At 42.9% G+C, this 15,463-nt stretch overlaps 1 protein-coding gene across 1 annotated transcript; it reads right to left on the bottom strand.

Moving 5' to 3' along the window:
• Positions 1-1,958: 1,958 nt before the first annotated feature.
• Positions 1,959-4,433, bottom strand: LOC107777521 (glucan endo-1,3-beta-D-glucosidase). The gene has a single exon (XM_075234753.1). The coding sequence runs from the start codon at positions 4,360-4,362 to the stop codon at positions 2,194-2,196; it is 2,169 nt and encodes a 722-aa protein (XP_075090854.1). The 5' UTR covers positions 4,363-4,433; the 3' UTR covers positions 1,959-2,193.
• Between the last annotated feature and the right edge of the window lie 11,030 nt (positions 4,434-15,463).

Raw genomic sequence — 15,463 nt, 5'->3', positions numbered from 1 at the left:
AGAAGAATTTCAAACTAAGCTCCAAATATGACTCTTCACCTTTGAGGCCATATCCATAACTAGCTGGTCAGATTGGTAGCCTTTACAAAAGGCTTTCCAGATTGACACATTCTCAAAACCTCAATCTTGCACCAGGCAAAACAAATAAATTTTACTGTGCTCGGCAAGCAACCAAGTGAAACTTCTGTTCAGAAAAACATACCCATATATACATCGAAGAGGTCTTTTCTACTAGAGATTTAAGCAGCAACATAAAACATTTTTGCGGAAACATTTTGCAACATAACACCCTTTCTTATGGCTTCAACATGATCAGAAACATATAATAAAGGGCAGCCCGATGCACAAAGCATTCCGTATTCACGCAGGGTCCGGGGAAGGGCCGCACCACAAGGGGTGTGATGTAGGCAGCCTACCCTTCGAACTCGTGACCTATGGGTCACACGGCACACTAAAACAAAAATCAATTAGATCAACCATACACATTTACTCTGATAGAGAAGAATGTACACGCAATTAAGTACATGAAACTATCTGAGGTTGATCTCCCAGAATATGAAAAGAGGTTACAGCATCTTGCGACTCTATAGAGCCAACATCTAATACACTGGTCAATTCACACGCCTTAAGCAGAGAAAGGAGAGACAGGCAAGAAGTTACATTATCAGATACAAACTCAACAGAAATTACTCCTTTGTCATCAGAAGTATTGGTATATCAACTCCCAACAGTGAGACACACAGGACACGCAAAATGCAACACATCACAAGTTTCGAAGTTTTCCTATCAGACATTTCAAACTCGTACACGTTCAACAGTTACGCTAATTAAAAAGCAATGACACGGTGTGACCTTAGTAGAATATGCACCTGAATGATTGATCTAGTTTTTCACTTGAAATATCAAATATCTGGTGCATGAATATACTTAACAAGCGCCGTTACATCTTTGTATCCCTCTTTACAGCTGACCTTAACTTCATTTCCCCTTTATGGCATTTTCCCATCTTACTGAACTCTTATTGCACTTCCAGAAACAATTATGAATGAACAATCAGCAAAGAATTCGAAAACTTTCTGAATACTTAGTAAACAACCGAGACCTATAACTCCAATACCAAGTAAGATCAGATGCAGAGTACTCCTTCAAAGTTCAAACATTCCAGTAAAAGCAAGACTTCAGCACAGCCTACTCTTTTCCTTTTAAGTCTTGGGACACCAAAACCTCATCTTAAACGATGTTATAATGTTCCTTTTCTACCCTCTTACTTGCCTAAAAAGTAAAGAACATTGGAAGTGGCAATTGTTGCACTTCAAAAAATTTCACCAGAAGCAGCAAATTTGATTTAAAAAGAAAAAGGAGAACAGAAAGGAGACAAAACCGAACAGTGCCCAGATTTCAAGACAAATTTGGACTAATGGCTACCTGCTAGATGAAAAGCTGAAAAAGGGTCAAAGAATTGGGCAACTGCGAGACAGAGATGTCCAAAACAAGAACAGAGATCGAAGAACAAAGACTTTCAAGCAGCATTGCACAGAAAGCTTTCGGCTTGGAATTTTCAGATCACTGGATGATCAATAAGTTTTGATTTGCAAACAAGTGTTTTATTTTTTCAGCGCTACAAGGGATTTGGTTGATTAGATTAAGTCTCCATTCACAACAACCAGATATTTTACTTCCTTTTTAATGTATAACTCACCAGAAATCCAAATTAAGTATTTATGTCTGTGAACATTAATATCCTTCACCAGATGTGATTTCATAACTTCACATCTACTATTGGAAATGTCTGGAACCAACCTCAGACACACAAAGATCAACTCAGTAACAATATACATGGCTTTACCTACTAAATTAGGAGATTGCGGGTACACCAATGATCGATTCAGCAAATTATTTATACATGGTATTTAACATTTTTGTTTTTCATCCTAAGGAACCGAAACTTTGGTTAGACATTTATATAAATTGAGCTTTTATTTAAAACAACTAAGATCGGGGAAGAACTTACAGCAATCATATCGCAAAGCATTGAGCTGCAGACAAGTGATCCAATTTATATACAAACAAAAGAAACGACAGGTACCAAATTACGAAACAAAATAACCTTTTTTTTGTTCTGATCATGTCATATTTTGAGTATGCTCAATTAAAGCCTTAAAAGGACATTCCAAATGTAACACTCCAGAAAACTTAATGAGAGTAGTGTCGGAACCAGCAGAACTTGCTTCCATTATCACTTTCCTCCACTTTATCATCCCTAGTATGAATCCACCACAGTAGATTTGAAAGGGAGTTTCCATCATCAAAGCCAGTTAAGCTCCTAGTTTTGTCCAAAGCACCCACTTTATCATATATTGCTTCCAATGTATACACAAACCCTTTCCACCCTTCTCCAACCCCACCTTCCCTTGCCAGAGCTGGCTGCGTCCATTCGACCAACTGCTTCACAAACTGAACGTCTGAAAACAGAACTTCAGTAATGGGCAATATTGGTAAGACCTGAATTCCAAGTCTACACTCTCTCCATTCAGCTGGAGCAAACCAAAGGCTGCTGTCCCTTTTGTTAGACCATAAAACACCCACCACCCTGTTATCCTTTGTAAATTCTTCCCCATACAAAGTGCTTCCCTCTTTCACATGCCACCAAGTCTGTGCAGAATGAATCTCAAAAGCCGAAAGGGTGGATCCAATGGCAACAAGATTGGTATCCCCATAGGCCAAACCCATTAAAGCTGCTGAATAGTATGCATTTACTGCTTCACTTGTGCTCTCCTGGTTCCGTCCATCTGCAAATTCTGTCAATCCCCCAGCCCAAGAATGCAGCTTCCACAAGTCAAAACACCTCAAGCGGGCATACTTCGAATTTGTTCGCCTGCTTAAATTCATAAAATCTGCCATAAGTGCATAAGCTTGTGGCCTATACTTTCTCCCCCAGATTGGGTCTATCTTGGCTAGCACTGCAATAGCATAAAGGAAATGGCCAATATGAAAATGGTGATCATTATATACCCCAAATCCAAAGTCAGCTCCCGAATCCAGCGCCCCTTGTTTAGTCACAATTCCACCCCATTTCGATTCATAAAAGAAACCATTTGCTTCAAAAGTCCCCTCCAACCATGGTTCAACTGTATCCTTCAAGAATTTGCGGATAACCGGGATAACATCAAGGTAACAAACCTCTTCAGCTATCAATGCCAGCCTTGCTGCTCTCGCAATCAATTTACCATAAAAATAAGACGATGTTGTTGATATTCCCTTCGAATCCAACGAAGCAACATCCTTATTCAAAGCATCAATTATTTCTAAACAAGCCTCTTCCTTAACACCTTTAATCGAATGCCACGTTACAGAAACTGGATCGCTCTTCAATATCCATGAGTCTCCAACAACACCAACAAGCTCACCATCAATACTATTATACTTAAATCCATCCAACACAGTTACAGCACAATCGGCAGCAGAAAGCAGCTGGAGATGGAGAGGGTGAGCCAACATAAGCAAGTCACCCCATCCATTCTTTTCCCACTTGTACTCCAAGCAAAATGGCTGACTAAAAACCGCATTACCACTTGTAGGATAACAAGAACTAAAACGATCAAGTACTGCTTCACACGTTGGGTCAGAATTTGGCAAACAAGCAATCCGAATAACACCCGAAAACACACCAGACTTGATAGTGGACAAATCATGACTCAAATCAATGGGAGAAGAAGCATACAAAACCCAAGTTTGCCCATTGTTGAGCTTAATAGTATATTTGGTACGATTACTATTCGAATTACATTCAAGAATGGCATGAATTGTTGAAATCGAAAGCGCTACATTTCCAAGAACGTTACATGTAATAAAGGGGGAACCTTTAACAAGAAAGAACCTGAGATTACTAGAAGGAAGGTCTAATGTGACACTAAGATCATCAAAGGATGAAATTACATGGGGTGTATTTGGATTGGAATTATTCAAACCAGTGATAGTCAAATCAGCAATGAAATTTTGGTAAATAAAAGCAGGATTGTGGAACTGAGATGGGTAACAAAGAGTGAGGGACGAAAGTGAGGATTTTACAAGATAAGGGTGTATGAATTCAGGCTGATCACCATTCTTGAGGACAAAATTTTGGAAAAAAGAATTTGTGGGTAATGGATTTGAGAGGAGATGAGGGGCAAAAAAGGAAGAAGGATCAGGGAGAACAGTGGATTGAGTACTTGGGAAGAGGAAAGGCTGTGATGATGACATGGCAAGAGATTGTGAGGAAGATGAAGGTTGTGGTGGTTCAGGCTGTGGAGGGGTTTTATATGGATTTTTGAAGGGTTTTGTGATGATGGCTTTGACTTGTCTTTTGATTATCTTCAACAACATGACTTCAGATATCAAAATCTTAAGCGCGTTAATCTGATCTGAAAATTTTTGGGAGGAATACAAAATTTTATTAATTATGTCAAGTGCACAACATACCTGTCAATTTTGGTACGTCAGATTATTGTAGTAGTTGGGAAACATGCGCGTTCGAATAGCCGCCAGATGAGAGGAAATAAGGAAGAAAGAATGCAAAGTTGACCAAGTTTTAACGGGATTTCAATATTGCAAGAGAGGAGAGACAGTGGAAATGACAATTTTTTTGAAAATAGTAAAGAGTTTGACTGCAAGTGAAGTTAAGTATGGAGTAGGGAATTAGTCACTAGATACCTCTTGCTGTAAGCTAACCACTTTGCAACTTACGAAAGGGATTAAGATGAAATTGGGGATTTGGGATGTGGGATCTCTTGCTAATTACATGTTATTAGGAAGCAAAGAAAGCAAGAATCAGACGCCAATTTTTTTTCCGAGAATAGCAAATTATTTTACATGTTTCTTAAAAGTTACAGTAATTAAACGTGTACAGTAACATGAAAAAATTAGTAACTTGCTTCAATCTACATTAGAAATTGTATAGTAATAGTTTTCAATAAACCTTTTTCAAGTTCATCATTGATGACATCTACTAGTGAATGTAGTGTATTATCTCTTTGACTAAAAAATATAGATCTTGGTTCGATTAATTAAATTTATACAAATAAAAGTTAATCTTAGTTAATAATAATATTCTAAAGATGAAATTCTCGGAGGTGCAATAAATAATATGCAAATAGCAACGACGACACATAAACAATATTTAAGAAGTCAAAGGTAGTAGTATAGCATTAAATAGTGAGGAATAGCAATAAATGACTTTATGTAAATAGAACGAATGAATCACCCGAAAAAGGATGAATTTAACATATGTTCTTTCTGACAATGATGAATGATGGACAAGCCTTTGAATATCCGAGTTATTTTTGGATCTGGTGAAAAAATGTGGACAGGAATCTTAGTGAAAAGGTTGCTATTGTATGCTTGCAATAAGATCCGATTCTCTTCTCAAAGTCAAAAAATATTTTACAAATGAATATTACATGTCTTCTATCATTGTGCCTCTTTCTATTTATAGGGAACATGTTCCTAAAAATCCTAATAGTACAAATACAGAGAATATCCACTAGAATATTCTTTTTTAATGTCCTGTCTTGAAACTAGTCGTTATAACTATGTCAAGGGTACTCGACCTCGGCCTCGATCTTTGGCAACTCCTCGACTTCGATCTTTGATGACTCTTCGACCATGGCCTTTATTGTCAATTAGATTACTTCGACATGCGACAACCTAGGAACATTTTACCAATACTATTTTGACTTAAGTATTCTAAGGATAGATTTTTGACCCATACAGTTAGTCCCTCCGCTTATTGAGGCCGGCCTCGCGGACAGGTTCGATGAGCGGATCACATTGTTGGTGGTCGAGCTAATCAAGCGGACTACGCATGTCGTGGTTGTTGCGGCGAGAAGGCAACGTGGCCCTCTGTGGGCCGCACATTTCAAATGCTTCAAATTTCCCGGGTGATTTGTTGGAGTTATGCTGTCCACGGGTTAGGATGACGTCATGATGTCATGCGTCATTATGATGCATATTCCCTATGCGTCGATTTGTTTCGCATGTGACCTTTGGTTAGACCTGCCGCTTCGGTTCTGGTGCCAATCATGATGAGCCGCTTTCGATTTCGGTGTCATGACCTTTATAAATAGAGGTCTTTGGACACGATTTGGAGTTTAAATCTTCTAACACTTCGAAATCCCATACCTTTCTCTTGCTCTCTTCTTCTCCGAATTTCTCTTCTCTGTTTTAGTAACACATTGTTCTTCATTCCCTCTCGTTTGTTACTCTCCTTCTTTACGTTGAATCATGTCCAACACACCTTCTGAGGCTGGTAAGGGGAGTCGTGTTGCTACCTTAGCGGTGGTGTTTTCCTCCCATGGGGAGAGCATTTCTGCCATCGTTGAGGATGACACTTTTCCGTCGGTGGGGGAAATAATTCCACGCAACCCTGACACTAGATCCGATTTAACCAAATCTTCAGAGGCCGCGCCTGGTGTTTTTCGATCAGTGATGACGATAAAAGAATTAGCGGAGCTTAAGGCCAAATTCAGTCTTCCCAATCATGTCGAGTTGATCCTGGCCGGAGGGGAGAGGGTACATGTCTACCGTCCTGGGTATTGTGCCCTCTACATCTACCCCTTCCAAGTCGGTTATTCTTTCCCTCTCTTTCCACTGGTGGAAGAGTTCTGTCGCCACTACAGCGTTTGTCCTACTCAGCTCGCACTGTATGTTTATAAGATTATAAATATGCTCACAAAGTTTGCCAAACTGGCCGAGGTCGAGTTGACGCTACGACACTTAATACATCTATTCGCCCCTAGGTTTTACAGGGAGACGATGCTAAGCATTCGCCACCGAGGAGGAAAATGCTTGGCGGTGAAGATGGACGACAAGGCTAATCGTCAATTCTAGTTCAACTTCTTTTTAGTGGGAACCGAAGACGTTGTGGCCAATGTCGACGGCTTTCCCGAGGCTTGGAACTATACTCGTAAGTGCCTGATTTCTTTCCCGTATTCGGTCCTGAATTCTGACTTCTCGTCTTCTTCTTTTGCAGCTAAGACCTCGCCTCCTCCTTTGGACGCTCATATTTCTGATTGTCGAGTGGATCCTCCCTCACATCATAAGGATCCGTGATTGGCCAAGTTTTTTCAAGAAAAATTTGGGCATGCCCCCCCCCTCGACTGGTAATTTCCTTTTTGTAATCGTGGCCGCTCCGTTTCCTATTATGTACAGATTTGTTTTGCTGACTTAATGCTGTCTTTTTCTCAAGCAGGGATTCTCGGAGGAGGCGGGCACCAGTACCTTCTTTCCAAAGGACGGTTGTTTCCTCCTCGACTTCGGCTCCTATTGTGGCTACTGCATCTTCCGTACGACCTCGACCTCAGCTACCGTAGCTCAAGAGCCTATCTCCATTCCTTCTGCTACTCCTGCTTCCCAACTCTACTCATTAGTTAATGAGGACGACATCTCCCCTGATGACAGTGGTCTAATGCCTCGTAAGATGAGAGTCGTAGATACGGGGGGAAAGGGGCTGGCGGCCGTTGATGTGGGAGGTTGTGGCTTTGTCCTTCGAGAAATGAACATAGTACATATTGGAGAGATCCTTGAGGCAAGTCTCGAGGCCCCTCACTTGGAGGAAACGAGCATGCGTCCTGCCGGGGATGCGGTCGAGAGCGTGGTGCGAAATGACAGCCCTGCTCTTCAGGGGAACGAGGATGCCTCTTCTTCAGGGGTTACGGCAGGCGTGCCTTTGACTGATGATAGAAGGAAGGCCGTTGCTGAGGAGGATGTTGGATCTAATTCCGATGTAGACGAGTTTAGGATGATCGATGAGGGGTTAACTCAACTCGAAGTGAGGTTAGAAGGGGCTTCAAGGACCATTGTGATCCCGATGTATCGTAACCTTCTTGTGAATACCGAGGAGATAGTCCCCTCCCTCGGCCCTCTTCATTCTGAAATTGAGGGTACGACCCTCGACACTATGAGTGATAGTGACATGTCAAATAACATTGCCGGTCTTGCCCTTCGGGTGAGTACAATTTTTGTCCGTTATTTTCTTTATGTTTCTCCTTTTCGTAGGCTCTAACTCTCTTTGTTTGTTTTGCAGACGGTTGTCCTAGAGATCGAAAGTGCTCATAGGGAGCAGAGGCATAAAGATATTTATGTGAAATTGAAGGATAATTACTTCAAATGCCTCGAGAAGTACCGAGATCTCTGGTATCGGCTTTGTGAAGGCGGCGATGTGTGCCAACTGAGGGAGAATTTAAAGGAAAGAGATGAGAATCTGATGCAAGTAGTTGGGAAATGTAGCGTCCTTGAGGGGATGTTGAGTAGTAAGGAAAAAGAGCTTGAGCTTAGCAGGGGGTAGAAGCCTAGTGCAGTGATCTCCAAGCTCAGGTAGTCTCACTGCGAGGCCAACTTGAGGAGTGTCAATTCACGGCGGAGGCTCTTAGTGGCGAGGTCGCCGAAAAGACGGAGGAGCTAGAGAAGGTGGAGTCCACCCGGTCGGAGGCTTTAAGGAAGACAGAGACCCTTGAGGTGGTGGTTCGAACTCTTCGTTCCGAGCGAGAAAATGACTTGTCAACAACAAGGCTTAAAGAAGAGCGGCTCGATGAAAGGATTAGGGAGTTGGAGAAAGAGACCTCTGCTATTTATGGTCGGGTTACTACTATATAGGCCGAGAAGGCTAAACTACTTGAACGACCTTCTTCATCTGCGGCTTCTGGCTTTCCCAACATTCCTTGTCACTTGTACGAAGAGTGGATTCACGCCGAAGCCCGACTAGATTTGCTTTACGAGTTGCATGTTGCGGGCTCCGTTTCTGCTGCGGACTTCGAGCACCTCGTGTCAAGGCTTGGGTTGCTTGTGATTGTGATCCGACTACTCCTCGTCCTGGTGAGGAAGAGGGGGATAATTGCTATAGATCGCCTTGAGGACGAGGCGTGATATGATTCTATATACCCTTCGGGCGAGAATGGATAGGGCGCTGGGGGCCGAGACGGTGAGGGTATCGGTGGTCAGGGGGTGATGCTGTTAGAGACCGAGATGGAGAGGGTACTAAAGGCCGCAATGACGATGGCCAGTAGTTTTCTTTTAACTTGTGTATTTTTGCCGGCGTCTTCAAGAGCCTTTAGTAAAAAAAAATTAAAAGTATGAAATATCAAAGTCGTTTCTCGCATCTTCTTATGTTCCCGTGGTTCTTTTATGTACTTGTGTATTTTTTGCTTTTTTTGTTTGCTTGTTTCGCTTTTTGTCTCATTGTTGTTATCTTTTAGCTGGTCGTGGCCTTGGAGTCGAATATGCATGGGTTATATCAGCCCTTTGTTTATATAGGTCGAGTGTGTTACTTCATTGAGTTCTGGCCGAGGGCCGATATGTGTTGTTTGGACTTAGTCGATTTTGACTTTTTGTTAAGTTGCGATCGAGGGCCAGTAGATGTTTGTTCGAGCGAGGTCAAACATAACCTTTTCGTTAAATCGCGGCCGAGGGCCGATAGGTGTTTGTTCGAGCGAGGTCAAATATAACCTTCTCATTAAATTGCGGCCGAGGGCCGGTAGGTGTTTATTTTAGCGGGGTTGAACATAACCTTTTTGTTAAATCGAGGCCGAGGGCCGATAGGTGTTTGTTCGAGCGAGGTCGAACATAACCTTTTCATTAAATCGTAGTTGATGGCCGGTAGGTATTTGTTCGAGCGAGGTCGAACATAACCTTCTCATTAAATTGAGGCCGAGGGTCGGTAGAAATTTGTTTGAGCAAGGTCGAACATAACCTTTTCATTAAATCGCGGCCGAGGGCCGATATAAGTGTTTGTTCGAGCAGAGGTCGAACAGAACCTTTTTGTTAAATCGCGGCCGAGGGCCGGTAGGTGTTTGTTCGAGCGAGATCAAACATAACCTTGATACAAAAAAAGCAAAAAAGGTGATAAATGTAAGTTTCTTATTACTTTGGTTACATACGTAGAGTTACAGATTTTGGGTGTTGGCTGGCGTTCCCAGTCCAGTCTACCTAGTCCTTTCATTGTTGGACTTGGAGAGTATTGAGAAGTTGAATAATGAAAATAACGAGTCCCTCCCTCGCGTACTTCGAGTCGTTGTGTTCCCTTTTCCGCCTCATTAAAACCTCCTTGAGAAAACCCAAATGAGACAAAAATAAAGAAAGGGAAAAAGAGTACAACTTGGGTGACACTTTCTCTCAGAAGTTGAAGTATTTGAGGTGGCTGATGTTCCAATTGTTTGGTAGTTGGTTTACTTCCATTGTTTCTAGTTAGAATGAACCCTTGTTTGCTTTGGCTGTGATTTTCTATGGACCATCCCAGTTTGTTCTCAGCTTGCCTTCCTGGGGGTCTTTGCTCGTATGAGTTTTGGCTTTCAGCACGTAGTCCCCGACTTTAAGTGGCCGAACCTTTTCTTTCTTGTTGTAATAGCGTTCTGCTTGTTATTTTTGGGCGACCATTCTTATGTACGCCATATCTCTTTGTTCGTCGATCTCATCGAGTTCCTGCCTTCTGCTCTCATCGTTACTCATACCGCTTTCGTGGGAGTACCTTAGGCTGGGTTCTTCGACTTCGACCGATATTACTGCCTCGATCCCATAGACCAAAGAGTAGGGCGCCTCTCATGTGCTCGTCTTCAGAGTTGTTCGGTAGGCCCATAATACTTCTGGTAGTATTTTCGGCCACAGTCCCTTGGCGTCATCGAGCTTTTTTTTCTTCATGATGTTTAGTATGGACTTGTTGGAGGACTCTGTTTGCCCGTTACCCACTGGGTGATATGGGGGTGAGAGTATCCTCTTGATATGCCATTTCAAAAACAAATTGGCGGTTTTCTTTCCCGTGAACTGGGGTCCGTTGTCACAACTGATTTCCTTGGGTAAGTTGAATCGACAAATGATGTTTATCCATATAAAGGTGATTACCTTTTGTTCTTGTATTTGGGCGAATGCTCCTACTTCCACCCATTTAGAGAAATAGGCAGTTAAAACCAAAAGGAATTGTACATTACCTCGCCCTGCTGGGAGGGGGCCCACGATGTCCATTCCCCTTTTGATGAACGACCACAGGGAGGTAATTAAGTGGAGGTGTTTTCCTGCTTGGTGAATCATTGGGGCGTACATTTGGCATTGTTCGCATTTTCTCACGAAGTCTGCGGCGTCTTTCTTCATAGTGGGCCAGTAGTATCCCGCCCATATGAGGCATCTGACTAGCGCTCGATTGCCGGAGTGAGCACCACAATGGCCTTCATGGAATTCTTCGAGGACGCGTTGGGTCTGGTTTGGGCCCAGATATTTCGCTAGGGGGCCGTCGTAAGTCCTCTTGAATAGGTCTCTATGGAGGAGACTGTATCTGTCCACTTGCATTCTTAGTTTCCTTGCTTCTTTCTTGTCGTTTGGGAGTGCACCGTCTTGCAAATATGAGATAATACGATTGTGCCAATCCCAAGTTAAGTTTATGGTTCTTACCTCGATTTGGTCTAGTGATGAGTTGAGAAGGTGGACTACGCTTTTGTCCTCGGTCGTGATGCTTTTGGTAGCTGAGGCTAATTTGGCAAGGCCGTCCGCTTCGGTGTTCTGCGCCCGTAGGATCTGGTCGAGCTGGCATTCGTCGAACTCAGGCAGTAGCTTGCGGATCCCAGTCTGGTATTTTTGCAACCTTTGTTCCTTGATTTGGTAAGTCCCTATGACTTGGTTGACTACAAGGTTGGAATCACATTGAAGTTTCAACCACTTCGTCCCGTATTTGAGTGCTAGCCTCAATCCTACAATTACAATCTCGTACTCGGCCTCATTGTTAGTCATATCCGGGCACCTTATGGACTGGCAGATTACTTTGCCTGTAGGGACCTCGAGTACGAGTCCCTGTCCGGACCCTGATGCGTAGGACCCAGAGGTCTTGTGCTTGGAGGGAAGCTTGGATGACTTCCCTTTCGACTTCAGGCATTATTTTTGCACTGAAGTCACCGATGAAGTCGGCGAACTCCTGTGACGTTATCGTTATTCTCGGCTGGTATGTGATATCGTGCTCGCTTAGCTCGATAGCCCACTTGGCCAGCCTCTCCGATAGCTTGGGTTTATGTAAAATGCCCTTAGGGTAACGATCGAGATGGGGTGGCATTGGAAATAGGGTCTAAGCTTTCATGAAGCTACAACAAATGCCAGAGCCAATTTTTCGAGGTGCGGGTACCTCGTCTTGGCGTCGACAAGTGTTTTGCTAACGTAATAGATAGGAGATTACATACCTTTGTTTTTGCGGATCAGGACTGCACTTACCACTACTTCGGAGATGCCTAGATCGACGAGGAGATGCTCCCCGGGTTTGTGTTTTGAAAGTAGGGGTGGTGATGATAGGTATATCTTCTGTTCTCGCAGAGCCCGGACGTACTCGGGAGTCCATTTGAGGCCGTCGTCCTTTTTGAGCACGCCAAAAAACTTGTGACATCTATTAGATGACCGCGAGATGAATATCGATAGGGCGGCGATTCGACCAGTCAACCTTTGTAGTTGCTTCTTGGTAGTCAAGAGCTCGGGTATCCCCTCGATAGCTTTGATTTAGTCCGGGTTGACCTCGATCCCCCGTTGGGACACCGAAAAACCTAAGAACTTTCCCGAGGCTATGCCAAACGCGCATTTCTCCAGGTTTAGTTTCATCCCGTACGGTCTTAGTATGTCAAAAACTTCCTTCAAATGATCCATATGGTCCTCTGCCTTTACGGACTTGACCAAAATGTCATCTATATATACTTCCATGGTCTTGCCGAGCTGGTCTTTGAACATCTTTGTCACTAATCTTTGATATGTAGCCCCCGCGTTCTTTAGCTCAAACGGCATGACCCTATAATAATATATTCCTTGGTGGGTGATGAACGTGGTCTTCTCCTGGTATTCTTCCTCCAAAAGAATTTGGTTATAGCCTGAGTAAGCATCCAAGAAACTCAATAGCTCGTGCCCAGCTATTGCGTCAATGAGTTGGTCGATATGGGGTAATGGGAACGAATCCTTCGGACATTCTTTGTTCAAGTTTGTGAAGTCCACACACATCCGCCATTTCCTATTTTTCTTTTTGACTATCACTACGTTGGCGATCCACTTAGGGTACTTTGACTCCCTGATGGAGCCATTCTCTAACAGTTTTCCCACTTCCTCACGGACTGTATCGTTGATGGCGGGGTTGAATTTATGCCTGACCTACTAACTGGGGAGGGGGGGTGGAACGGGTCGACATTTAATTTGTGTGTGGCGATTTCCCTTAGGACACCCGGCATATCTGCATGGCTTATGGCAAATAAATATGCATTAGTTATTAAGAATTCACTGAATTTACCTAATTCCCAGAGTTTGTAGCCGATATAGGCCTTTTTGCTATGGTCGTTGAGGTCCAAATAAACGGGGTTGAGGTCTTCTATGTTCGAATCCGCAGCCTCGACCATTTCGGGATACATGATGACGTCTCCGCTTTTTCCTTGCGTCTACCTCGACCCTGTTGATTGCTTTGCCTCTTTTTCCTTGTCTTTTTTCTGTTGGGTTACCGTGTTGTCTAAGGCAATACGGTAGCATTACCAGGGCATGCACTGCTCTCCACGTATGCTAAATATTCCCCATGGTGTTGGGAATTTAATTATTTGGTATAGGCTGGAGGGGATAACTCTCATGTGATATATCCATGGTCATCCCACTATGGCGTTGTATGCGGTGGCCTGATCCATGATGTGGAATATCGTCTCCACTATTACGCCGCCGGCCAAGACGAGGAGTGTAATTTCCCCTGATGTCTGCTCAACTGCATTATTAAAACCGGTTAGCGTGATGCAGCGCAACACTATCTTATCCTCGAGTCTCATTTGGGTAAGGACTCGGGGATGGATAATGCATGTGTCGCTTCCATCGTACACCATGATACATTTGACATCGGTATCTAAAATGCGTAAAGTAATAACAAGGGTATCATTATGAGGAAAGTCAAATCGTCGGCATCCAACTCATAGAAGATGATACTTTCTTCAAGTCTGACGTACCATTCGTGGGTGATAGACCGCTTGAGCTTGTGAGTGGTGGTGAACTTCATGCTATTGATAGAGGCATTGTCGCTGCTGCTGATGATCATGTTAATAGTACGAGCTGGTGATGGCGGCTTCAGCGGGCCTTGGTATTTGCGTCCTCTAACGAAGTTGTTTCTCCCCTTGTCGCTTAACAACTCTTTGAGGTGTCCCTGGCGCAACATATTTACGACTTCTTGTCTGAGGGCAATGCAATCTTCTATTTTGTGCCCCACATTCCTGGTGGAACTCACAGAGGGCGTCGGATTTTCTAGTGTTCGGGTCTAATCTCATCTTCGGCGGCCACTTCACTTTTGCTCCAAGGTTCTCAAGAGCGTAGACTATTTCTGTAGGTGACACACAAAAATTATGCACAGATAATAAAGGGGCATACCTCTTTCGTTCCGGTGAGTCCCTGTTATTGGCCTGGATGGGCCTTCTTCATAACGGGGGGAAGGTGCGGCGACCGCCCTGACATATGGTTGGTGTCGTTCCCTATTGGGTCGTGAAACCGGGTGATCCCTCCTGATGTTGTCTCTTCGTTCTTATCTAGATTCGGTTTGTACCGAGGTTAGTCGGTGAGTTGGTCCGTTGAGGTCGTCTTCATCTGCTCGAACCTTGGCACAATAGGCATTATGGATTTCGTCCCAAATGGTTGGAGGACATTTCATCTGTCGGCATAATAGGCATTATGGATTTCGTCCCAAGTGGGCTGCGTCATCGCTGTACGGCTGCTCTACGAACCTGCCGGCGTCCTGACGAGCGTAAAACACAACAAAAAATTATTGCTCGCTAGTCAAAGATAGTATAGTTTAATTATCGTCTCCACAGGGATTAGATTTAAACAATGTTCGAATAATCTTCAGTTGATTACTATCCAGGAAAATTAATACTTGATTTGATGACTATTACTACGATTAACTACTAAAAATTAAGCAATTAACACTTAATCACAAAAGACAGCAGATGAACAACGAAGAAATATCAATGGGAGAAATAAGGGTAATTGACTAGATAGGTGCAAGATAATTGATTCGGGGTCCAATTCTTGAGTTAATTCACTTTATAATACGGTTGATTCTCACGAATTCAACCAAAAATCAGATTAACTTGAAGTTAATGTTCCTCTTTCGATTAAACGTTAATTTCGCTAATTAATCCAATTAAAGCACGGTTAACAATTGCAATAATAAAATAATGGTTATAATCTAAAGGGTAACTTCTCACGAATATTTTCCTATTTTCTAGTTTGATTAACAATTCAATAGGCTCTTTCGATTACCTATTTGAATCACGAATTTAAACTAGAGCATAAGATTTAAAGAAATTCAATATCAAGCTTCTCTTTCGATTAAGCAAAATAGTAAATAACTCTACAATGCGAAATTAAACTCCATCAATTAATTCTAACAATTATCAAGAATCGAATCCCTAATCACGTTATCAAAACACCGTATCTGTCAACACCCTAATGGAATTTACTC

This window comes from Nicotiana tabacum, chromosome 17, assembly GCF_000715075.1.
Source record: "Nicotiana tabacum cultivar K326 chromosome 17, ASM71507v2, whole genome shotgun sequence".
Lineage (NCBI taxonomy): Eukaryota > Viridiplantae > Streptophyta > Magnoliopsida > Solanales > Solanaceae > Nicotiana > Nicotiana tabacum.
This window is presented reverse-complemented; position numbering and strand designations above follow the sequence as displayed.